We start from the raw sequence: 24,914 nt of genomic DNA on the forward strand, positions 1-24,914 counted from the left end.
TTGTCCTTTGCAGGGTTTGTCAGGGCAATGGCTGAAGCCATCTCCTCTCAGCTCCTTATGGAGGAGGATGCGTGACATAAAATGCTGGAAGTCCTCCAGTTCATCGATGTTCCTAAGGAGATCATGGCAGTTCCTATCCACGATATTTTTAAGGCCCTCCTCCTCCACCTATGGGAGCACCCATTTCTATCTCTCCCATCAAGAGAAAGGCCGACGCCACCTACTTGGTGCAGCAGGCCATGGGGTTTGAAAAGCGGCACCTCCCTCACCAGTCGGTGGTCGAGGAATCCGCCTTGAAAAAGGCCCGGCACTCCTGCACCTATGCCTCCTCCTCTCCGGGTCGTGAGCACCTACGGTCCCAGTGGCAGCAGGCTTCCCAGGATCTCGAGGTGCCCGTCTCAGCCACGGACCCTCTCAGGGTGTCTCTATCCTGTTGGGGGAAGATCTTTCCAACCTAGGAAAAGGACTTCTCTTCCAACCCTATCCGCCTCAGGTGATTCTCACCACAGATGCTTCCCCTCAAGGCTGGGGAGCCCATGTGAACGGCATCCACACACAAGGTCTCTGGACTGCTCCGAAGCCCACTCTGATACAGTTCCTGGAGCTGCAAGTAATTCGCTATACTCTGTGTGTTCAGAGACCTGTTGCCAAGGACATCCTAATTCAGACAGACAACCAAGTTGCGATGTGGTATGTCAACAAACAGGGCGGCACGGGTTCGTTCCTTCTTTGCCATGAGGCGGTATAAGTGTGGGCCTGGGCCCTTTCTCAGGGAATTTCTCTGCAAGCGACCTACCTGCCGGGCCATCTCAACATGCTAGCAGACCATTTGTGCCGGTCCTTCCAGCCACACGAGTGGTCCCTCAACCAGGAGGTGGCGACGACACTGAGATACACGGGATGTGGATCTCTTCGCCTCACAACACAACCAAAAGGTAAGCAGGTATTGCTCCCTAGTATCTGGAGACAGCCAGCAGGCCTGCGATGCCTTCTCCCTTCACTGGGGGAAGGGCCTGCTATACGCATACCCCAGTCTACTGCTCCTCTTGAGGACTCTGCTGAAGCTTCAGCAGGTCAAGGGGACCCTGATACTCGTGGCGCCGCCTTGGCCTCGACAGGTCTGGTGTCCGCTGCTGCAGGACCCGTCAATATGGGCACCCATTCCACTGGGGATGGCACCAGATCTCATCTCGCAGAATCAGGGCACCTTGTGACATCTGAACCTCCAGGCACTGGCCCTCATAGCTTAGATGTTGAATGCGTAGTCCTCAAGCCTTTGGAGCTCTTGGACTGTCTTCCCCCAGGTCCTGGTGGCATCCCGAAAGCCCTTCACCAGGAAGTCCTATGGCTTGAAGTGGAAAAGGTTTTCCATCTGGTGCAAGGGCCATGATTTGGACCCTTTCTCATACCCCCTCTCCCAGCTGTTGGACTACCTATGGCATCTGTCCAAGTCTGGGCTTCAGACTAGCTCAGTCAGAGTGCACCTCAGTGCTGTAAGGGCATACCATCTAGATGTCAATGGCACACCCGTTTCGGTCCAACCTTTAGTGAGCCACTTCATGCGGGGCCTCCTCCAGCTGAAGCCCCCTCTTCGGCCTCTGGTTGCGTCTTGGGACCTCAATGTTGTCCTAGCATGGCTCATACATCCCCCATTTGAGCTGCTGCAATCCTGTGACCTGAAGTTCCTCACCTGGAAAGTTATATTCCTGGTAACGATTACTTCGGCTCATAGGGTCATTGAGCTTCAGGCTCTCGTTACATACGCACCATACACGAGGTTTTTTCACAATCGTGTGGTCTTGTGTACACATCCGAAGTTTCTGTCCAAGGTTGTGACTGATTTTCATATCAACCAGTCCATCGTTTTTCTCACCTTCTTTCCGAGGCCTCATTCCCATCCAGGAGAACAGGCTCTTCATTCATTTATTTATTTATTTATTTATTTATTTAAAAGTATTTCTATACCATCTTTACAAACAATGTTTAGTCAAAACAGTTTACATGTATTCAATAAAATAGAAATAACATAATAAAAATAATAAAAAGACAGAAGATTAATTAAGAGTAAATTAACTTATAGTGAATATAAAATTACAAAAATTTTCATTAATATAAAATAATAAATTGTTTTAAAATAAAATAGGTAACATAAACAAATCATTAATTAGGTAAAAAGAATCGGGTGCCAAACTAAATTTGTGAGTATTCTGGGAATGTAATGTGATTATTTGGTAGATGGTATATGAAATGCAGTTTGAAATAAGTGGGTGGGTTTTTAAAGATTTTTTGAAGTGTTTGGAGTTGGATATGGATCTGATGGAGTCTGGTAATGCATTCCACAGAATGGGACCTATGACTGAAAAAGCTCTTTTTCTAGTAATATCGAGGCGGGCTTGTCGAGGTGAGGGAATGTCTAGAAGATTTTTTTCCAGTGACCTTAAATGTCTGGTTGGTTTGTAAATTCGAAGAATGGAGCATAGAGTGACCGAATTGGGAGTATAAATGAGAGAGTGTATAATGGATAAAACTTTGAATTGTATTCTGTATTTGACTGGTAACCAATGTAAGGATTGAAGTATTGGAGTAATGTGATTTTTTATTGAAGAATTTGTTAGGATACGTGCTGCTGCATTTTGAATTAGTTGGAGTGAGTGAAGTGTGTTTTCTGGAAGACCTATATATAGAGAATTACAATAGTCCAGTCCGGAAAAGATGAGTGATTGAAGAATAGTCCGAAAGTCGTGGAAGAAAAGTAAAGGACGTAACCGTTTTAAGAGTTGAAGTTTATAGAAAGAGTTCCTAGTTATCATGGATATGTGCTCTTTTAATGAGAGGTCTGTGTTGATGGTTATGCCTAGGTTTTTTGCAGATTTTGATATGGGAATGGTTATTCCATTGAATATAAGTTGAGGGGGGGGGGCTCTATAGATGAATCAGTGATTGATGAGAGATGAACTATTTCTGGTTTTTTTGGATTTAATTTCAAACGATTATGAGAAAGCCAAGTGTCAATAGTTGTGAGAGATAGTGATACTAAAGATAATGTATGGGTCCAAGAGGTGTTATATGGTACCATGAACTGTATATCGTCAGCATAGATTTTGAATTTTATGTTTAATGAGGCAGAGAGGTAACAAATAGATATTGAAAAGAATAGGAGATAAAGAGGAACCCTGTGGAACACCTGATGCAATGGAGTATGGAACACCTGATGCAATGGAGTATGGGTACTGTAATACCTATAGATTTAATCTATAGGTATTACAGTACCTGTAATACTTATAGATTTAAGAATGGAAATAAGAATTTGGTGGTCAATGGTATCGAAAGCTGCTGATATATCCAAGAAAACAATGATGTGATCCGTGTAAGAGTCAAAAGCCTGGAATATAGAGTCAAAGGAAGTCAGAAGAAGGGTTTCAGTGGAGTGACCTTTGCGAAATCTTCATACCTTGGACTGCAAAAGGGCCTTGGCTTTATACCTCGATCGCACAGCCAGCCACAAACAGTCCACCCAGCTCTTCGTGTCCCTTGATTCCAGCAGGCTGGGGATGGCAGTGGGTAAACAGTCAAACTGGCTGGCAGATTGCATTGCCTTCTGCTATGTGCAGGCAGGCCTCCCGCTAGTAGGCAGAGTAAAGGCTCACTTTGTGTGGGCTATGGCAACGTCTGTGGCACATTTGCATTGCATGCAGTACCGTTGCCAAGATCTGCCGAGCCGCAACCTAGAGTTCACGTCACACATTTGTGGCTCATTATTGCTTGGATAAAGACGGGCATCAGGACAGTGCCTGTGATCAATCCATCCTGTGCAACCTGTTTCAGGCCTGAACCCAACTCTTTGTGCTTTTGTGGTAACCAGACAGTCCCCTGCTGTTCCACAGCGCCGCAGTTGTGTTGTGCCTGTTGGCACCTTGTTCGGCTGCTGTTGGTCTCTCCTGTTAGTAGGGGCAGTCTGGAGCTTGGTATTCACCCACATGTGAGGACTACCATCCTGCGTGTCCTAGGAGAAAGCACAGTTGCTTACCTGTAACAGGTGTTCTCCTAGGACAGCAGGATGTTAATCCTCAGGAATCCCGCCTGCCTCCCCACAGAGTTGGGTTCTCCTTCGATTTATTTTATTTTTTCACTCGTATTTTGTTATGTTACTAGACTGAAAGGGGACCTTGCGTGGACATGTAGATAGTAGCAGGCTGGGCATGCTCAGTCTGCAGGTCAAAGCTTCTAGAAACTTTGACAAAAGTTTTCTGTGCCAGGCTCCATCGGATGATGTCACCCACATGTGAGGACATCTGCTGTTCTAGGAGCACACCTGTTACAGGTAAGCAACTACGCATTCTTTTAGCATTCCATTGTCTGTCCATTCTGGTCAGGTAATACACCCCTACTGCTATTTTATTCCCATTTTCACCTGGAATTTCTATTCATAAAGGTTCAACATTGCATTTTGTTTTTTGCAGAATTTTTCCTATTTGATTCAATGCTTTTTTTTTCTTCCATATAATGCCACTCTTCCACCCATTTGATGTATCCTATCATTTTGATATAATTTGTACCCTGTATCACAATGCCCCATTGGTTATCCTCCTTCCACCAGGTCTCTGAGATGCCAATTATATCTACTTCTTCATCCAGTGCTATGCACTCTAACTTTCCCATCTTATTTTTAACACTTCTAGCATTTGTATACAGACATTTCAAAGTATGTTTTTTGTTTGTATTAACAGCTTCCTCAACAGTTACAAAGGTAATTCAGAATCTTTCTCCTCTCTACTTTAAAGGCACCTGATCCACTTTGGCATTTATTTCAACCTCTCTACTGGGATGCCCTGATTTCCCTGTTCTCTTAGTATCCTTCAAAGATGCAACATTCCGAACCATGGACATTTGAACAACTGTCAGCTTTCCCCCATCATCTAGTTTAAAATCTGCACTATAAAGGTTAGTGCCAGCAGCCTGGTTCCACTCTGGCTAAGGTGGAGCTCGTCCTTTCAGGAAAGGCACCCCCCCACACACACACACACACTCTTTCCCAAAATGATGCCCAGTCCTAACAAATCTAAAAACTTCTTCCCTGCACCATCGTCTCATCCCCGCATTGAGACTCTTGAGCTCTGCCTGCCTCTTGGGTCCTGCATGTGGAACTGAGAGCATGTCTGAGAATGCTACCCTGGAAGTTCTAGATTTCAACTTTTTACCTAAAACCTTAAATTTGGCTTCCAAAACATCTCTCTTTCGCTTTCCAATGTCATTGGTACCCACATGTACCAAGACAGCCGGCTCTTCCCAGCACTATCTAAAATCCTATCTATGTGATACGTGAGGTCCACCACCTTCGCACCAGGCAGGCAAGTTACCAAGCGATCCTCATGTCTACTAGCCATCCAGCTATCAACCTTCCTAATATTCAAATCACCAACTTCAATGGCCATCCTAACTCTCCGGTGCATGTGCCCCTGGAAACCTATCCTCTTTGCAAGAGGATACTGCATCACCTTGAGGGCAGTATCCTAGCTACAGAATTGCTTCCTGCCTCATCAAGGTAATGCTCTCCTTCCACGTGACCTTTCTTCTCCAAGGCAGCACAGGGGCTGTCAGATTGGAGATGGGACTTCTCTACCATGGCCGCCTATATACTATATACCTCCTGTTTTCCTTAGCTCCTCTGAGGACAAGGAGTTCTTTGCACCTAGTGCACATATACAGTCTCTCGCCAGCTGGGAGATAATCATACATGTGGAACTCGGTGCTAAAGACTGGAAATCCTCCCTTTCAGTGGACTGCTTTCTGCATCTTAATTTAGTTAATTTATCGAGTTAAAATTTCTAAGGGAGTAGGGATGTAAATCTAATCTAAAGTACTTTGTCTATTGTATTTAATATTTGTCTGACAGTGACCATCAAAACACTACAATTAAAGAGAGATTAATTACCCATTTTATTAACTCTCATTTTGAATTAAATTCCTTCTGTTTAAAATCTGTAGTACATTTATAGTAAGGAATCTTAAGATGTGCGCACCTAATGGTGTGCGCTTCCGGTGCAATAACCTCTGGAGTTCTTTTCCTGGGTTGCTGGGTAGGATATGCAAATGAGTCTTTCGGTCTTCTGCTGCAAGGGATGCGGGACCTTCGGAGTCAAGGCAGAATCCAGAGCCTCTGCTTGAAGTATTTATTTACTTATTTGTTTATTTGATGAGTTTTATATACCGTCATTCGGTAGAGCCATCATAACTGTTTACAAAGTGAACATTTTTCTTAGCAGTTTTGCAACATTATAACAATGTGAGCATTTACAGAAATAAACATATCAAGTCCAGTAAGCATTATTAGGTTGGATGAGGAGGGTAAGCATGTTTAGTTGGAGATTATAGCTGAGAGTTCATTTGAGAGTTGGTATGGTCAGATGAATGAGGGTCAGTGTAGAATTTGTGAAACATTAGTGTTTTTAGGTCTTTTTTTGAATGTTTTTATGTTTTGCTGGGTTCTCAGGTCTTCAGGTAGTGTGTTCCAAAGTTTGGGGGAGGCGATGGAGAAGGCTCTCTTGTTGTTGCCAGATGCACATCTTTGATGGTGGGGATGTTTAAGTAACCTGAGTTATTAGAGTAAGTTTCTTGAGGGATTTTGAGGAGTTACGTTAAGGGTGTTTAGACCTTGATGATCATTGTTTAGAATTTTGTGAATGATGGTCATTGATTTGTAGGCAATACGTGCAGTAATAGGGAGCCAGTGAAGTGAGGTCAATATGGGCGTTATGTGGTCACTTCTTTTTGTTCCTGTTAGGACTCTGGCAGCTGAGTTCTGCAGTATTTGGAGTGGTTTGAGGGTTGAAAAGGGTATTCCCATTAATAAGGAGTTGCAATAGTCGAAGGTGGAGAAAATAAGCAGTTGTAGGACAGTTCTGAAATCGTCAGGGTTGAGAAATGGTTTCAGATGTCTTAGGGTTAGGAATCTGTGGTATCCTTCTTTGGTTTTATTTGATATGTGGTTCTTAAAAGAGAGATCTTTATCAATGATAATTCCAAGGTTCCTGGTGTGGGTGGTAGGGAGTATAGATATCATATGTTTGTCTGGAATTGTCAGGGGTGGTGGAGCTGGATTATGTTTTTTGTCCATGAGAATTATTCAGTTTTGTCAAAATTGATTGAGTTTCAGAGAATTTAGGAGATGTTTGTTTGAAATCACTTGGTCTGAGGTTTTCTTGTAGGTGTCTTCAATCGAATTTTGTATGGGAATTAGAAGCTGAATGTCATCAGTGTATAGGAAGTGTATGATTCTGTGTTCTTTTAGTAGTTGGCAGATGGGGAGAAGGTATATGTTGAAAAGGGTGGCGGATAACGCTGATCCTTGAGGGACTCCAGTGTTAAGGTTGATCATTTTTGATGGGTTGTTGTTGTTTAATACTTGGTATGTTCGATCAGAAGGAAGAGAACCATTGTAAGGTGGTGCCAGTTAAGCCAATTTGTGTTAGTCGCTCTAACAGTATCTTGTGGTTTACTGTGTCGAAGGCGGCTGAGAGATCAAGGAGTATGAGGAGGTATTTTTCACCTCTGTCAAAGCCTCTTAAAATAATGTCATTTAGGGAGATAAGGAGAGATTCTGTGTTTAGGTTTTTGTAAATCCATATTGGGATGGGGGTAGGATATTTGACTCAAGATAGTCGACAAGTTGAGTGTGTACGCCTTTTTCAATGGTTTTGGCTATGAATGAGATGTTTGATATGGGGCGGTAGTTGGTAAGGAGTTCAGGATCTAGGTTGTTCTTTTTTAGGATTGGTTTGATGACAGCAGATTTTTGAGGCATTTGGGGTAATTACCTTCTGTCAGAGTTAGGTTAACAATTTTGGTGATGGTTTTTGATATGGTGGGTTCGATTGTTTTGAGGGTTGTTATTGGGATGTTGTCTATTGGATGGCTGGTGGGGTTCATTTTATTTATAATAGATTGAATTTCAAGTGTGGATGTGGTATCAAGGTTTGACCATGATGATGTTAATTTGGTGTTAAGTTTGGTGTTCTGGTTATTGTCGATTATGTTGGATTGGATTAGATGAGATATTTTATTGTTGAAGAAATCAGCAAAGTCATTGCTTCCATGTTTGGTACATGTGGACTCTTGGGTGGTTTTGGTAAGTTTCTGAACAACATTCTGGGGTTATGATGAAATTTGGAGATTTTGCTGGAGAAGAATTCTTTTTTCGCATTGTTGATGATATTTTTGTATTCAGCTAAGTTGTTCCGATAATTGTTTAGTGTGGTTGTGTGTTTGTTTTTTCCCCATTCTCTTTCTTTTTTCCTGAGTAGACGTTTGGCAATTCTGATGTTTTCATTATACCATTGGTTATTGTGTTTGGCTTGTTTAGTCTTTGTAATGATGGGGTTAATGGAGTTTGCTACTTTTTTTGTAATATTTATCCATGATGAAGTTGCTGTCTCAGAATTTGCTAGATTTATGTTGCTTAGTTCTACTTGAAGGGCTTTTTGAAGAAGTTCAGTGTTGAATGGTGGACGTTAGGAGATCTTGTTTGGAGTGGTTTTAGGTGGTTTAAGGCTGGAATTGACGTGCAATTTCGCTTGGATAAGGTGGTGGTCAGACCAGGGTATTTCTGTGGTTTGAATAGAGTTTGAGTGCCAGAAATCAGTGTTGATAAAGATGAGGTCGATAGTGTGACCAGCTTTTATGAGTTGGGGATTGGATTATTTCGTTTAGATTTAGAGTTGAAAGGGCATTGGTGATAGTTTGGCAGGCTTTAGATTGCGAGGGTGAGTTGAAGTGAATGTTGAAGTCTCCAAGGATTATGATGGGTTTGTTGAGGGAAGTATTGTTCATGATATATTCTATAAATGGGGAGCAGTTTTTTTCGAGGGTTCCAGGAGGACAGTAAACAAGGCAGATCTGTAGTTTAGGTGAATCGAATAATGCAATTTCAAATGGTGGAGATATGTACAGTACAGTGCAGAGGTCAAACACCACCTGTAGGCCAGCACAGAGGAAATGGTTCCTCTGGGGAAAAGTGCAGAACAATAAATCTGAGTATGCAAAACCAGTTTCGCCTTGGTGGTTTTCATGCATTTTGCATCCAGGTTGCACTAAATTTTTATAACACTGGGTCCATGATGATCCTGAAAGGGCTTCTTGGGGTGATTTTTGGGATGTTCCATATGTGGCACAAATAAGCATATATATTTATGTCACCCAATAGCTTTTTGCCAAATATGGCACCTAATAAATTTATGGTTTTCTATCTAATTTACACATAATTTGCAGAACATATCAGAGGGGACATGAGGAATTCTGACAGGGTGTTTTTTTGGGGGGGGGGGGGAGGGACAGGATCTATGTATTCCATGAACACCCACATGCAGTGGTCATCTCTGAGTATCTTTCTGTTTTGCAGCTGATTCATATCAAATTTTCTGGACATATCATAGGTCAACAACAATGCTCCCTCCAAGGAGCGACTAGGTGTGTGCAAATTTTTTTTGTTTGAGCAACAATTTTTTTGAAACAACTTTTGAGCACCAGCATTAGCATTGTATTTGTGTACAGCAAAAAGAAAAATTTATTTGAGCATCCATGTAAAAACTGCGAGCAATGCTCCAAAATGTATGAGCAATTGCTGATGCGCTCATCTTAGAGGGAACTATGGTCAACAGTGATCATGATAGGGGCATGTTTTGTGGATCCACATATTCCATGAAAACATGCACACAATTATGCTACCTGATGACTTTTTGGTTCTACAACCAATTCACACTGCATTTTCAGAAAATGTGAGGGGGGGGGGTTCTATGAGGGTCTTGTAAAGGAAATTTGAGGAGATATCTATATATTGCACAAATTACAGGCACACAGTTACTCCATCTAAAACCTTTTGGATTTGATGTCTGATCCACACCAAACTGTCAGAAGGACAAAGAGAAGCCTGGCATGGGTCTCTCTTCCCATAATCGTGTAGGCGTGCACATTCTGGAAAGTAGGCGCCATTAGTTCTGTGTGGAACTTCTTGTGTAATTTTGTGTAATTTTGGGTTGCCTTTCATATTATAAAAGACCAAATTTATTAGAAAAAGTTTTGCCCAGCAAAAAAAATCTTTTTGCTAAAGTTTTCTTGTTTTTAGTTGAAGATAGCCCTTAGCTAGGGAATCCCCCTTTAATGACCTGATGATCCTTCAGAGAAAAGCACCAGTTGACAGGAGTTGTCTGTACTGTCTTCAGATCTTTTCACTTCTCTTTGAAGTTGTTCTTTCTCATTCAAAGCTGTGTTGTAATTGAGGGGAGCAATGGGGCTGCAGCAGCTTGGGAACTCCTGCATAATGCACAAAAATGGCCTTTGGGCCTTCTAGAATGTTCTGACATAGATGCCTTTTTCATGCTGAGCATGGTCACATGACCAATGTGCATGATTCTGAACTGCTGTCTTCAGAGAAGAAACTCGTCCACTTTTCATCTTGCCAACCAGAAACGTGCACTTATCTGACTGAATACTAGGACTGTCTGTTTTTGGACCAATAGTATTCTTTCTTTTCTAATTCACATTGAACAGTGATTCCCTATATAACGTTCATCATTGTTTAACAATTACAGAAAATAAAACTTTTTATTTCTTGTTCTCAGACTTAAGGGGATTGTCAGTGTTATGGAGTCTTTAAATTCTAGGATATTTCAGATCTGGCTCAGGTTGGCAGGGACTTAAAAAAAAAAAATGAATACATGAAATTAATTGGTAGTATCAGTTGAGTTCCAAGGGTCATAGCAGAAGTATTGCTGTGAATCGATAATTTTTGCAGCACACGGTCATTGATTTGTGGCAAAGAAGGAAAGTGACAAACTCTTTTGGTTAAGGAGCGATATCTTACAAATGGTCAAGTTTTATGGCTGGCAGCAGGACTATATCCTGGGCAGTGTGGCAAGTGTAACTGGGAAGATTGGATGGGTCAGTTGGTACTTCTTCCATCATCTGCCATCAGTGAGGAAGACACGCAGATGGTGGCAGAAAAAGTTTGTCATCTCAGTTACTGCCATCCGCATTGCCAAGAATATATCCCTGCTGCCAGCTTGACCACTTGTAAGATATCTCCTTTTATCCAAAATAGTTTTTGTCATTTTCCTCTTTAAAAAGCCATCTTCCTGACTGGATGAGCATCCAAGATTCCCTATTTAATTCACACCCAGCACACCTCTCTTTTCATGTTCTGCCACAAAGTTTTGAAATCTAAATAGCCACTCATACTAGTGTGGCTGTTGCGCGCTCATCTGGCATCCTACGTTCCCTGCACGGCCTTTCTGAACGGTACTCCATCAGCAACATACTACACTGACCCAGTCCACACAAGGACTGTAAAGCCTGTCAGATAAACCCAACTACGTGAGCGCCTGCGTATCTGCTTGAACTTCTAGTGATTAGTGTGCTTGCGGCCTGCCAGACAGACCCAAGCTACAAATTGATTGTTTCATTGCAAGCGGACAGACCTGGCTGTATGTTTGCCTGCATTTCTGCCAGGATTTCTGTTTATTACTGTATTAATTCCATCATTGAAGCCTAGCAGACTAATCCATAGTTTTCGAGTGTGGGGATTTGGATCATTAGTTTAAAAAATGTGAGAGTTTTTATAGTGGTGTAAATCTGGAATCTAGAGAAAAAAGACTGGTAATGATGCAAAATCTGAGAGCAAATTTTGTTAGGCACTAATTAGAAAGGCAGTTTAGAAATACAAAATATTATACCATTGTAATTTTAAAATGTCTTCCTTTCTAGTACTTTTTAGCAGGTCTGAAAAGCATCCATGCTGAAGTTGTCTGTTTTTGACACAATAACTTTTTTTTTTTTTTTGTAAAGTGGTCTGATCAGGTTCATACTTCATGTGAAGGCCAACTATGTTCTTGGAAAGTATCCTATGGAAATTCAGCAGCACCTGATCAATGACTGCTAGATAATGTTAACTCTTCTCCAACAACATGATATCGATGCTTTTCTGTCCCTGTTTTGTGTTAGAGGCAAAAATGAAAAAGCTAAAAAGTGCTACAAAATAATGCATATGCATGATTTTGACTACTTTGTGTTATATCTGCATTGAATTATTTCCTCCCTTCCCTCTATTCCTTAGTAACTTAAGAAATCGTGGAAGCTCTCTCTGTGACATTGCCATTCTTGTGGTTGACATCATGCATGGTTTGGAGCCACAGACAATTGAATCTATAAATCTGCTGAAGGCTAAAAAGTGTCCTTTTATTGTAGCTCTGAATAAGGTATGTTAAGTTTTTGTTCAGCTCTATAATTCATTGTCCAATACGATATACTTATCAAAAATTGTTTTTCTGCCAATTCAAATCAGCTCTTCCAGTTTCATGCCACAAACACTCATTTTTCCTGTCTTGCTATGTCGTCTTTTGATCTTAGCTTATTTCTAAATTTTATTTTTGGCTGTTTTTGTCCCTTGTCTATATTTTATTTCTTATGTTCTGATGTGTTTTGGAATAAAAGGTGAGCATTCTGCCATGTGGCTTCAGTCATTGTTTTAAAGTAGTCTCCTTGGGTGTACTCTTCAGCTGTTGGTGCTGTATTCCGACTTAATACATAGTGGGATGCCTGCCTGCTGGAGACCAGCATCATCAACTCAGCATTACCTCTACTTTTCTTTGATTCATAATGGAGGAAAATCCTACAGGAGCTCTAACACTAGTGTTGTCTCAGGAGCAAAATCTAAATTGGAAAGCATTATAACTATGTGCAGACTAAGTTAACTAAAAGAAAAACAACAACAAAAAAATTGTTAGTGATGCTGCTTTGAACTAGTTAGATTTGGTTTTCATTTAATACTAGCTGTAGATGTTTTTCTGTTTTGACAGTGAAATATGATTGCAAAACCAGTTGTATATGCTTCCATTTGCTAAACTAGTTCCACCACTGACAACAAGAACAAAAGTAATACTTATTTTGCTCAGCAATTTCTGGTAGGGAGGCTGTGAATTGTTGCAGTGGACTGTAGAGTATGTGGTGGAATTAAACAAGCTTGTTTCTTCCCTATGATACTACTAAATAGCATGGACTCTTGACAGTTTTGTTCTTTAAATTTGCCACTCGTACGAAAATAATAACCTGACAATGTGTGGCTAACTGGGTTATTTGACACTGCTGATCTTCCGTTTAAATGAACACACAGTTATTTTGGAAACATTCTAAAAACTAGCTTTTGGAGTCGCACAAATATAGCCCTTTATTGGCTTGTTATGGACCATAGACCCCGCTAGCAAGAAATTGGTGACACATACATTCTTGAATGTTGTTCATTTTGAAAAGAAAAGCTTGTTGACTTTGTTCCTCTTAAGTGGCAACACTTACAGAATTCAAAATTATTCAGCTTGTTCTTTATAACCATGATTGTGTATAAGCATGAATAAATTAAGATGGAGAAAATGTTGGCTGATCCAAGAACATGTTCTTTGCATTAGAGATGTACTTTGTAATAGTTTAGGGATGATCCTTGACAATCCTGGTTGCTATCTGCCAACCAGTGTGGAAACTATGAACAAATGTGTTAATGCTTTTTCTTGCCTGGAAGCCCTTCATTTCATTTTTACAGCGTATCAGCTAATGTATTTAGGAACATTGTTTTATAAAGTCTATAAAATACTATTTAGGCACTTTAGTAGGATCTGTATATTACAGCTGCCAATGCACACACTTTTTAAATTGGCTATTTAAAGACTGGAGAGAAAACTTTTCTGATTGGATGACTTAATTACATTTAAATGACATTTTTAATTGGTTACTCTTCATATAATAGAATCATCCCATAATCTTCATGGTTGATAGTCTTTGTGAAGCTTTATATAAATAGACGCACTCTTTTTTATTTCTGCACAAGTAGAAGCAAGGCATTGATACCATGTTATCTAATGTTTTAAGGCTATCGTGTATAGGATATGTTCAGTATCCTAGAACTGAAAAGCATAAGAGGATATGATTGTGGTGTTTTTAGTTTACTTGGAAGAATTGCAGGTGCTGGCTGCAGCAGGGTTTGGTCCATTCCAGTTGAGTAAAATCTGTTGTAGGCACTGAAAGAACATAAGATTTGCCATACTAGTTCAGACCAAAGGTCCATCAAGGCCATTCTCCTGTTTCCAACAATGATCAATCCTGGTCAAAATTACCTGGCAGGATCACAAAAGGTAAATAGATTCCATTTTCGCTGTACTATTTAGTAACTTCATTGTATGTCCCCTAGTCTTTATACATTTTATTTATTTATTTTTATTTAACAGTTTTTTATACCGACCTTCATAGTAAATAACCATATCGGATCGGTTTACATTTAACAGAGGGTATAACTAAAGGAACAATTCAGGTAAACAATAGGTAACAATAGATAGTAATAATAATTTTGAAAGTGTAAACAACTGATTTGCGTTCACCTGTTCCATTCCACTCGTTAATTTAAAGACCTCTCTCATATCTTCTCTTAGCTGTCTCTTCTCCAAGCTGAAGAACCATAACCTCTTTTGCCTTTCCTTACAGGGGAATTGTTCTGTCCCTTTTATAATTTGGTTTGCACTTCTCTGTACTTAATTCTGCTATATTTTGTTTGAGTTACGGTGATCAGAATTGTATACTATAGTCGAGATGTGGTCGCGACTTGGAGCGATACAGAGGGATTATGTTGTTCTCTGTTTTATTCTCCATTCCTTTCCTAATAATTCCTAGCATTCTATTTGCTTTCTTGGTTGCCGCCACAAACTGAGCAGAGATTTTCAACGTATCTACAGTAACTCCTAAAACAGTTTCCTGAGTGGTGATGCCTAATGTGGAACCTTGCTTTGTATAGCTATAATTTAAATAGCTCTTCCCTAAGTGCATCACTTGGTACTTGTTCATATTAAATGTCATCTGCCATTTGCGAACCCAGTCTCCCAGTCTTGTTGGGTCCTCTTGCAATTTCTCACAATCCTCTTGTGATTTAACAACTTTGAATAATTTTGTGCCATCTGCAGATATGATCATTTTTCTTTTTCCCATGTCCAGGTAATACATAAATATGTTAAATAGAATTTGTCCTAGACAAAATTCCCTCTAAGGATTAGGTTGCTGTGTGCAAAAAGTGTTCATGAGCAAAAATCTTTGATGCAAAAAGCTAGCAATTTTAGGCTCACAGTAACCCATTCCTTAAAGGGAACATTGGCTAGCAGGTGTAACTTGTGTGGCAGAGGTGGGGGGGGGGAAGGTGGGGGGAGGCGGAAGGAAAGTTTCCTCCGAGGCCACTCCGATTTCGGAGCGGCCTCGGAGGGAATGGGCAGCGCGCGCAGGGCTCAGCGCGTGCAAGTTGCACAAATGTGCACCCCCTTACGTGCGCCGACCCCGGATTTTATAAGATACGCACGGCTACGTGCGTATCTCATAAAATCCAGCATACTTTTGTTCACGTGGCGCTGTGTTTTAAAATGTACCCTCTGAGTAAAACATCCATTAATTTAAAAATGATCTAATATTTCTGAAAAATGCAATAAAATATTTCAAAACAAACATTTAATTCCTCCAAATAATTAAAACTAAAAATTTTTCTGCTCTCTGTACCTAGGATTTTTATATTTCCAGTCACCCTGTAATTGTTATGGACTGGGGGAGGTAGGGCTGCACAAACTTTCTTCGCTCTCTCTCTCTTATATATGCCCTCACACACATATCGGGGCTGATGTAATAAGACCCACGGTAAAATAGGCGCTCATGTCTGCGGGTTTAGATCGCGCATGGCTGATGCTGCCGCTTCCGTGGGATGTAAAAAAAAAAAAATGATGCATGTGTGCCTTCTCTTTCATACACACGTACTCACATATGGGAAAATGCACGTATCTAAGCGTAGTACATGGCCTATGTAATAAGCATCCGCGCTCAAAACCCGTGCCGATAATCCACGCATAAAAGTGAGTGAGCGAGAAAATGGGTGTCTCTATTAAGTGAAATTATGACCCTGGAAAGTATTTTTAATATTTCCAATAACTGTTGCAGAAAACATGGCAAATATTTTCATGGATGCTAATTCACAACAATCTTGCCACTCTTTTGGCCATGTATCTGTCCGCCCAGGGAAGCACCTACCTCTGATGTTGTGAAAAGTGCTTTGCTAAGCTGGCCACTCAGAAGTCGAGATAAGCACCTGGCTGAATGCCTATCAGGCCACTCATGCTCTTCTGTCCATGGCAGAAAAATCTGCATGATCGGGCACCCAGAAAGGTGCCTAGCTTACCTTGCCGTTTGGGCACTGAGCTAGGCGCTTAGTTGCTCACAAATCTGTAGGATTGGGCGCTCAGGCGCCTAGCTAATCTTTCCATTTGGGTGCTGAGCTAGGCGCTTATCAGGTCACTCGTGCTCTGTTCGTGGCAGAAACATCTATATGATCGGGCGCCCAGAAAGGTGCCTAACTAATCTTACTGTTCAAGCGCTCTTCTGGCCGTGTATTTGGTCGCTTGGGCAATGAGCTAGGTCTTTAGCTCAGCGCCTAGGGAAGCACCTACCTAAGCTGGCCGTTCCGACGCCCAGAAAGGCACCTAGCTTAGCTGGCCACTCGGACACCGAGATAGGTGCTCAGCAAAGTGTTTTTCAGGACGCTTGGATGCCGACATAGGCGCTGACACTTAACTCTTGCCCTGACCATGGAGGTAAAACCCCATACTAGCATTAGCACAGCTCCCTGCATTGTCTATGATTAGCTAATCGCCTTTTTTCCATGCCGTTAGCATGCATTCCCACAGGAAAAACTGTTGGCCTGTAAGTGCATTCGTACGTGCTTTTTTCCCCCCAAATACAAAACCCATATTACATCCCCGTATAGGGCTTTGCATGGGAAAACGCGCGTACAAACATGCGTACATCCACGCACAAACCCGCAGCAGCTTCAGCACACCTTATTACATCGGCCCCATTGTGTGTGTGTGTGTGCATGCCTGTGAGAGCCCTCACAGAGACATAAGCCCACTTTCACACAGAGACATACATGCAATGCACACCAGTCTCACACAGGCACTCACACCAGTGGCGTACCTAAAGTATTTGGCACTTAGGGTGGATACTTCCTTTGGCACCCCACACCTCTATGTATAATTTTAAAATTTCCTAAACATTGATAAAATATTTCAGAGCAGCAGACACATCAAATAATACCCAATAATTAAAACTAAGGATTTAAAAAAAATTCCTCCTTCTCCATAATGTCATACTGAGATTGTGCGCACACCCTAGTCTACAACACACACACACACAATATGCTTCCTCTGCCTCACGCACACGCGCACACACACACACACACACACACACACACACACACACACGCAAAAACTGAACTGGAAACTGCAACAAGCCAGATTCTGAATGCAGTGCAACAATGGAAAAGTAGAACATTACCATTTCTCAAAACAATACAACCTAGAAATATAAGTCAATCAGAATTGTAAAACTATACTTTGAAAAAGTATGTATTTCAAAACAGCTGACAAATAGAATGGCATCTAATACAGCTGACAAATAGAATAACATCTAATAATTAAAAACTCTTGTACAAATTTTTAAATGTTCTAAACATCAGTATTTCAAAACAGCTGACACATCAAATAAAACCCGAATTAATTAATTATGTATTTATTTATTTATTTATTTATTTGTGTTTTTTCTATACCGGCATTCACGGAGTTCGTATCATGTCGGTTTATCATGTCGGTTTACATAAAACAATTAAATCAATAAGGATAAAAAAAATTGCTTATTCTCCATACTTGGACATTTTTGACTTCCAGTCACTAAGATTGTCGTGGATTAGTGGGAGAGGAAGGGAGGTACACAAAGCTTTATTTTTTCTCTCATATACACATACAAACGCTCCCTCTCAAACTCACACACACGCCTTCTCTCTCAGGCACACATGCTTATACACACATACTCATTCACGCTCCTCTCTCAGACAAACATGCTTACACATTCACAATAGCAGTTTCTCTCTAGCAGGTGGGTAGGACTCGATTCCCTACAACGGCAGGGCCTCCTCTGTTTTGGCCGCAAGGTAGGACATGATCTCCCGGCAGCCACGGTGCCGCCTCTAGTTGGGCTGCCGGGTAGGATGGGATCCCCTGGTGGCCACAGGCCTTTTCCCTGCTTTGTGCTGCAGTAGGATGAGCTCCACTGCGGCTCCACTGATCTTACTGCATGGGGGGAGGGGGGCAGGGTAAAAGCTGTGTGCAGCCGTGGGAAAAGTGTGCGGCCGTGCACGCGTGCAACTTAGAGGGAACAGTGGTCCCAGAACAGATTCCTGGGGTATTCCACTAGTCACCTTTCTCCATTGAGAAAATTGACCCCTTAGTCCTACTCTCTGTTTTCTATGTTTTAACCAGCTCGCAATACACAGTAGGATATTGACTTCTGTTCCATGATTTTTTAATTTCCTCTGAAGTCTCATGAGGGGCTTCGTCAAATGCTTTCTGGAAATCCAGAGAGTGTGGTCTTAATTCTTCTTCTTCTTTTTTTTTTTAACCTTTCTTCTTACTCCTGTGTTCATCTTGCCTGGGAGACAAAAGTCCTCTTACCAGCTGAGAGCCAGAGAGAGGATCTCTCCTCTGAAATAAAACTTGCTTCTGCATACAGTCATCTGTCCTAGAGCCTGAAGTAATCTCTGATTCACCTGAGCCCTTCAATCCCTGACAGACAGAGGACTTGATCACATTTCCTTTGCATATGCTGTGGCCAAGTTCAAAAGGCAATCAGAAAGATTTACAAATTATCTTTATTACCTTTGCACATTGATTTTTTTTCACATAATAACTTGGTCCTTTTCTGTTGGTATCTACTATTTGGCCCATCCACTGTTCCTTGTTTCTCTAAAGACACTGCAGTTGAGGATCTCTCCCACCTGTCAGCCTTATAAGTTTAGTAGAGGAGCAAATGCTGCACTCCAATTATAATACAAATCTCCTTGCATGAAAGGCTGCCAAGACGCTAAGATTTAAAGCTTTGAATACTGCTAAAAAATTACTGTCCCCCCCCCCCCACCCCCCCGACGCAGCCGTGTTTGGCGAAACATGGGTCCGTGTCGGGGGACGCCGTGTTGATAAACTTTTGTGTCTTCTAAGCAATGGAGTTGCCGATATAATAAATTAAAAGAATTGTTCGCACAAATCTTGAAGTTTGGGACTGACTTTGTTTCTGCATCTCCCTGGAGCCTTATAAGCTTGACAGCCTTCTTTGTTTGTCATGTTGGTCAGTGTTTATGCCTATGTTTGTAGTGACCTTTTATCTTTTTTTTTTTAAGATTGATCGGTTATATGATTGGAAGAAGAGCCCAGATACTGATATTGTTGCTACTTTAAAGAAGCAAAAGAAGAACACAAAAGATGAATTTGAAGAACGCACAAAAGCAATCATAGTAGAATTTGCACAGCAGGTACCTAATTTTGATTAGATGATCGTTCTAATATTGGGTGGAGTGAGAGAAACAAATTAAGGCATTATTAATATCCTAACTGAAATGTATTATTGGATGTGAAACAATTCTCAACATCTAACTGGCTGTCCTTTCAGAGGCTGAAGGACCATGTTTGTTCCATTTCCACCTTTGGTATTTTAGTGCACAAGTCTAGTACTATAGTGAAAATTGAGTTTTGAAAATATTGGTTACATTAATGAACCAACATAAGAATTATGATGTGCACAAGCTTTCAAGATGACATGGATATCCTCATATCTCGCATATGTTCAGCATTCTCCTCAGAGGATTATTAGGATAGGCCAATACTGCTCATATTGTGAAGCAAAATGTCAGTTAACTTTTATCCATAAGACAGTTTTTATATTACAGGATAATAGTGGTATAGCAATTCAAATTATTTTGTACATTGAGATTATATATGCTGTTCTTTTTTTTAAATACTTTTAAATTCTATTTTAATAGTTTTTCAGCTGATGTATAAAAAATATAATTGTGAATTTTATTACACTTTAGAAGATTAATTGAAATGTTCAGTCTCAGGAACTATTAGAAATTTAGCTTTCTTAAAAACAAAACTTATGGTACTATTTTTAATGTAATCATGAATAAATACAAAACTTCCCAGTGAATAAATCCATAACAAACCAAAGAAATAACACACTGGTACAAACTTTAAAAAAAAAAAAAAAAAAAATGCTCAAAATATACCAAAGATACATTTCACGGCACACAATATACAAAAATAACGAAAGGAAAAACCTCAAACAGCCCACGCCAAAATCACAAACCTTCAATGTTGTCAGTGTTAATCACTCAGGCTTCAGCTGCCATTACTGGGGAAAAAAAACATCTTTCCATCTTTTAATCTACATTTTAATCTTCAAAAAAATGAATGTCGCCGCATCTCAAAAAAGATATAATTGCGATGGAGAAGGTACAGAGAAGGGCTACCAAAATGATAAAGGGAATGGAGCAGCTCCCCTATGAGGAAAGATTAAAGAGGTTAGGACTTTTCAGCCTGGAGAAGAGACGGCTGAGGGGGGATATGATAGAGGTGTTTAAAATCATGAGAGGTCTAGAACGGGTAGATGTGAATGGTTTTTTACTCTTTCGGATAATAGACTAGGGGGTACTCCATGAAGTTAGCATGTGGCACATTTAAAACTAATCGGAGAAAGTTCTTTTTCACTCAACGCACGATTAAACTCTGGAATTTGTTGCCAGAGGATGTGGTTATGCAGTTAGTATAGCTGTGTTTAAAAAAGGATTGGATAAGTTCTTGGATGAGAAGTCCATTACCTGCTATTAATTAAATTGACTTAGATAATAACCACCGCTATTACTAGCAACGGTAACATGGAATAGACTTAGTTTTTGGGTACTTGCCAGGTTCTTATGGCCTGGATTGGCCACTGTTGGAAACAGGATGCTGGGCTTGATGGACCCTTGGTCTGACCCAGTATGGCATATTCTTATGTTCTTACTTATCCTAGAAAATGCCAAGAGCTACACTTTAAGCTGTAGCTTCTTCAGTGTTCCAATTTTAATGGTGACTTAACGTCTACAGCAGCCTGGTTGGCCATTTTCATTCTAAAAGAAACCCTGAGGACACAAAGATTGGAGACAAATTCAGTATTGCTCCCGACGAATTAAGTGGTGATCATGGACCTCACCTTGGGGATGTGCAGAAACAGTCTATTACACAGCATCGTAGATCAAAAAAAAGAATACTGGAATGTCAGTGTTGCACTAGTGGAGCCTCAATGCGCCAATGTAATAAACAACTTTTGCACATAATAAGAGAAACAAAATAGGTAGGTGATCCACACAAATATAAAAACGAGCATATTTACGATAAAATCAGACTTACAGTTAGCACAGTGATGGTTCCAATACACCCAACATGGCTATGTTTCGACAAGATGTCTACTTCAGATGTGATTATATAGTTGAATGTCCTTATTTCCTAACAAACCATAAAAATGTCAGTTGTAACATTTTTAATAAACAATAATAAAATATACTCAAAACATAAGAAATAAATTATCCACTGGTACTAAAATTAATACATATTTTAAAATATTACAAATTAAAAATGGCAATATATAACAGATGACACATAAAATGGCAAGTTGATAAATAATTTTAAATAAAATATATCAGAATTAAAGCAGACCTCCTAGCTAAGAGAAGAGACTGACCACTGGACCACAAATGAGCTTAAAAATCACAAACTTAAAAACTAAAAGGCAATAGTAAATATATAGAGAAAATATACAAAAATGAAAAAAATATATAAAGAAACCAAAAAATAATTTTAAAATACTAAAAGTGATAGGACGTGGCGCTGGGCTGGTACGTAGATGCTGCTGTTAATCTGGCGCCGCATCCGGAGCTTTAGTTGGGGGGGGGGGGGGAGAGAGTAGCTGGCTGTACACTTACCTGGCATTTGGGCAGTGGTCCTGTGCCTTCCCAGTCCTCGGTGTTGTAGCAAATGCTGTGGTGCTAACACAGCGATGCATTAGGAAGCACTGTCGCGTGGTGACATCATTGTGCGACGACATGAGCCAAGGAGGCTGGAGGGACCCGGATGCAGGGGGCTGGCCAGTAGGTGGAGCAAGAGAGGAGTTAAGGAGGTGCAGGGAAGCAGCCCTTATTGGGAGATTTGATTGATAGGGGGCATGCAGGCGGCGGTTCCTGTGATGTGGGGAGAGTGAGCCCGGGACACTGACTCTGCTCAGCCCTTTTGGCTCCCACTCCTTGTGCTGCAGCTGCTGCCTCATTTGTCCTCCATGTGAGTAAGTTCCTTTTTTGTTTTGGATAGCGGTTTAGTAGGGTTCCATGAATTCAGAGTCCAGCCTTATTCCTCCATAGTCATTCTTGGGTAGCACAGAGGCCAAGGAAAAACCCAAAGGACTATTGCCCATGTCCATTGCTTGTCCCAGCATTGGGGGGGGGGGGGTACAGGCTGGCAGTTCTGTTCCACCTCTTGAGGAGTAAGGGGGTTCACGGCCAATGCCACCCACCAGAGGGATAGAGAGTTGGAAAAGGTGCAGAGACTGCCAGGGAAAAGGAAAGACTTGGTCACAAATCTACTGCAGCTGTTGCAGCCATGGGTGGAGCACAACCAGATCTGGGCAGCTCAGTAGGGGGAGTGTGGGACAAGAGTATGATGGGGAGTGGAATTCTTCAGGTGCCAGTGGTGGTCCTCATCCCCAGCAGCCGGCCCTTCCAGCCAGCTGACTGGGCACCTGGGAGTTCCTCTCAGATTGCCCAAACAGTGCCACCACTTTGGAGGGAGGGTGCTGCCAAGCTGGGGGAGCTCAGCAGGGCTGCTACCAAGCACCCTCTTTTCCTCTGCCGCCAGGTTAAGTCCCATCTTGGAGACCGGCTGAGTCCGTACCACTGGGAACGCAAGCCTGCAGCTATGGTGACGCAGCCTGCTTTTGCCCAAACATGCCAATGCAGAACTGGCAGTTTGGGGGCGCACACACACCAGGTTGCTGGTTTGTGGCTCAGTCACCATGCCTCCAGCCACTTAGCAGTGGCCCTTGGTTTCCCGCTCCCTAATCTATATGTATCTTTGTGGCATCCACAGCTCTCCTCGTGGGGCAGGGGTCCCTCAGTTCCAGCTACTCAGCACGCATAAGGATTGGCCGCTTCGGTTCCGACCACTCCTACACCTTGTGCAGAGGCCCCGCCGCCCCCCCCCCCAACCCAGAATGGGCCCTTTCAGCCAGAGCACAGACAGGTGTAGCGACATCCTCATCTGCAGAGACTGCTCTAGATACCACTGGTGACCAATCAGCTATATTGCAGGCACCAGAGGGTGAGTCTAATTGTGTTGTTTCTGGAATTGAAGGTGTGGAGGTGCAGGGTGACACTCATGTAGTAGAAAGTGTGAAGGGTCCCAGGCGCAAACTTAAGCGCAGAGGCAGGAGGCACTCTCGTCACGCCAACACATCTAGCAGCAGGAGTTCCTCCTTGGTGTCTTCTGCTGGCTCCCGAGGCTCTTCAGTTGTTGAGGGGGCTGGAAGCGCTGCCACGGCAGGAGTGGGGGCTACCCATGATGGGTACCAACAAGCAGCTTTGGCAGGGTGTTCCACATTCCCTCCAGTGTCGCCTCATATGCTGCTAATACATAGACATATTTAGTCTACTAGAAGGGCACAGAAGGGGAGATGGTCCATATAAAGAGAGCTAGCGTCATGAGCTACCTGCGGCGCAAAGAGAGTCATGAGGAGCATCAATAATTAAGAACATAAGAAATTGCCATGCTGGGTCAGACCAAGGGTCCATCAAGCCCAGCATCCTGTTTCTAACAGAGGCCAAAACCAGGCCACAAGAACCTGGCAATTACCCAAACACCAAGGAGATCCCATGCTACTGATGCAATTAATAGCAGTGGCTAATCCCTAAGAAAACTTGATTAATAACAGTTAATAGACTTCTCCTCCAAGAACTTATCCAAACCTTTTTTAAACCCAGCTACACTAACTGGACAAACCACATCCTCTGGCAACAAATTCCAGAGCTTTATTGTGTACTGAGTGAAAAAGAATTTTCTCCGATTAGTCTTAAATGTGCTACTTGCTAACTTCATGGAATGTCCCTTAGTCCTTCTATTATCCGAAAGTGTAAATAACCGATTCACATCTACTTGTTCAAGACCTCTCAAGATCTTAAAGACCTCTATCATATCCCCCCTCAGCCGACTTCTCCAAGCTGAACAGCCCTATCCTCTTCAGCCTTTCCTCAAAGGGGAGCTGTTCCATCCTCTTTATCATTTTGGTTGCCCTTCTCTGTACCTTCTCTCCATTGCAACTATATCTTTTTTGAGATGCGGTGACCAGAATTGTTCACAGTATTCAAGGTGCGGTCTCACCATGGAGTGATACAGAGGCATTATGACATTTTCCGTTTTATGAACCATTCCCTTACTAATAATTCCTAACATTCTGTTTGCTTTTTTGACTGCTGCAGCACACTGAGCCGACAATTTTAAAGTAATATCCACTATGATGCCTAGATCTTTTTCCTGGGTGGTAGTTCTTAATATGGAACCTAACATTGTGTAACTACAGCAAGAGTTATTTTTCCCTATGTGCAACACCTTGCACTTGTCCACATTAAATTTCATCTGCAATTTGGATGCCCAATCTTGCAAGGTCCACCTGTAATGTATCACAATCTGCTTGTGATTTAACTACTCTGAATAATTTTGTATCGTTCGCAAATTTGATAACCTCACTTGTCGTATTCCTTTCCAGATCATTTATATATATATATATATATATATATATATTGAAAAGCACCGGTCCAAGTACAGATCCCTGAGGCACTCCACTGTTTACCCTTTTCCACTGAGAAAGTTGACCATTTAATCCTACTCTCTGTTTCCTGTCTTTTAACCAGTTTGTAACCCACAAAAGGACATCGTCACCTATCCCAT

At 41.6% G+C, this 24,914-nt stretch overlaps 1 protein-coding gene across 1 annotated transcript in view; it reads left to right on the plus strand.

Moving 5' to 3' along the window:
* The window catches only part of EIF5B (eukaryotic translation initiation factor 5B), a 346,296-nt gene that overhangs the window by 226,928 nt on the left and 94,454 nt on the right, over nt 1-24,914 (plus strand). The window contains exons 14-15 of the mRNA XM_029604785.1: nt 12,104-12,245; nt 19,286-19,417. Coding sequence (XP_029460645.1) covers nt 12,104-12,245; nt 19,286-19,417 — 274 coding nt within the window. The remainder of the gene's footprint in view (nt 1-12,103; nt 12,246-19,285; nt 19,418-24,914) is intronic.

Source organism: Rhinatrema bivittatum, chromosome 5 (genome assembly GCF_901001135.1).
Source record: "Rhinatrema bivittatum chromosome 5, aRhiBiv1.1, whole genome shotgun sequence".
NCBI classification, from domain to species: domain Eukaryota; kingdom Metazoa; phylum Chordata; class Amphibia; order Gymnophiona; family Rhinatrematidae; genus Rhinatrema; species Rhinatrema bivittatum.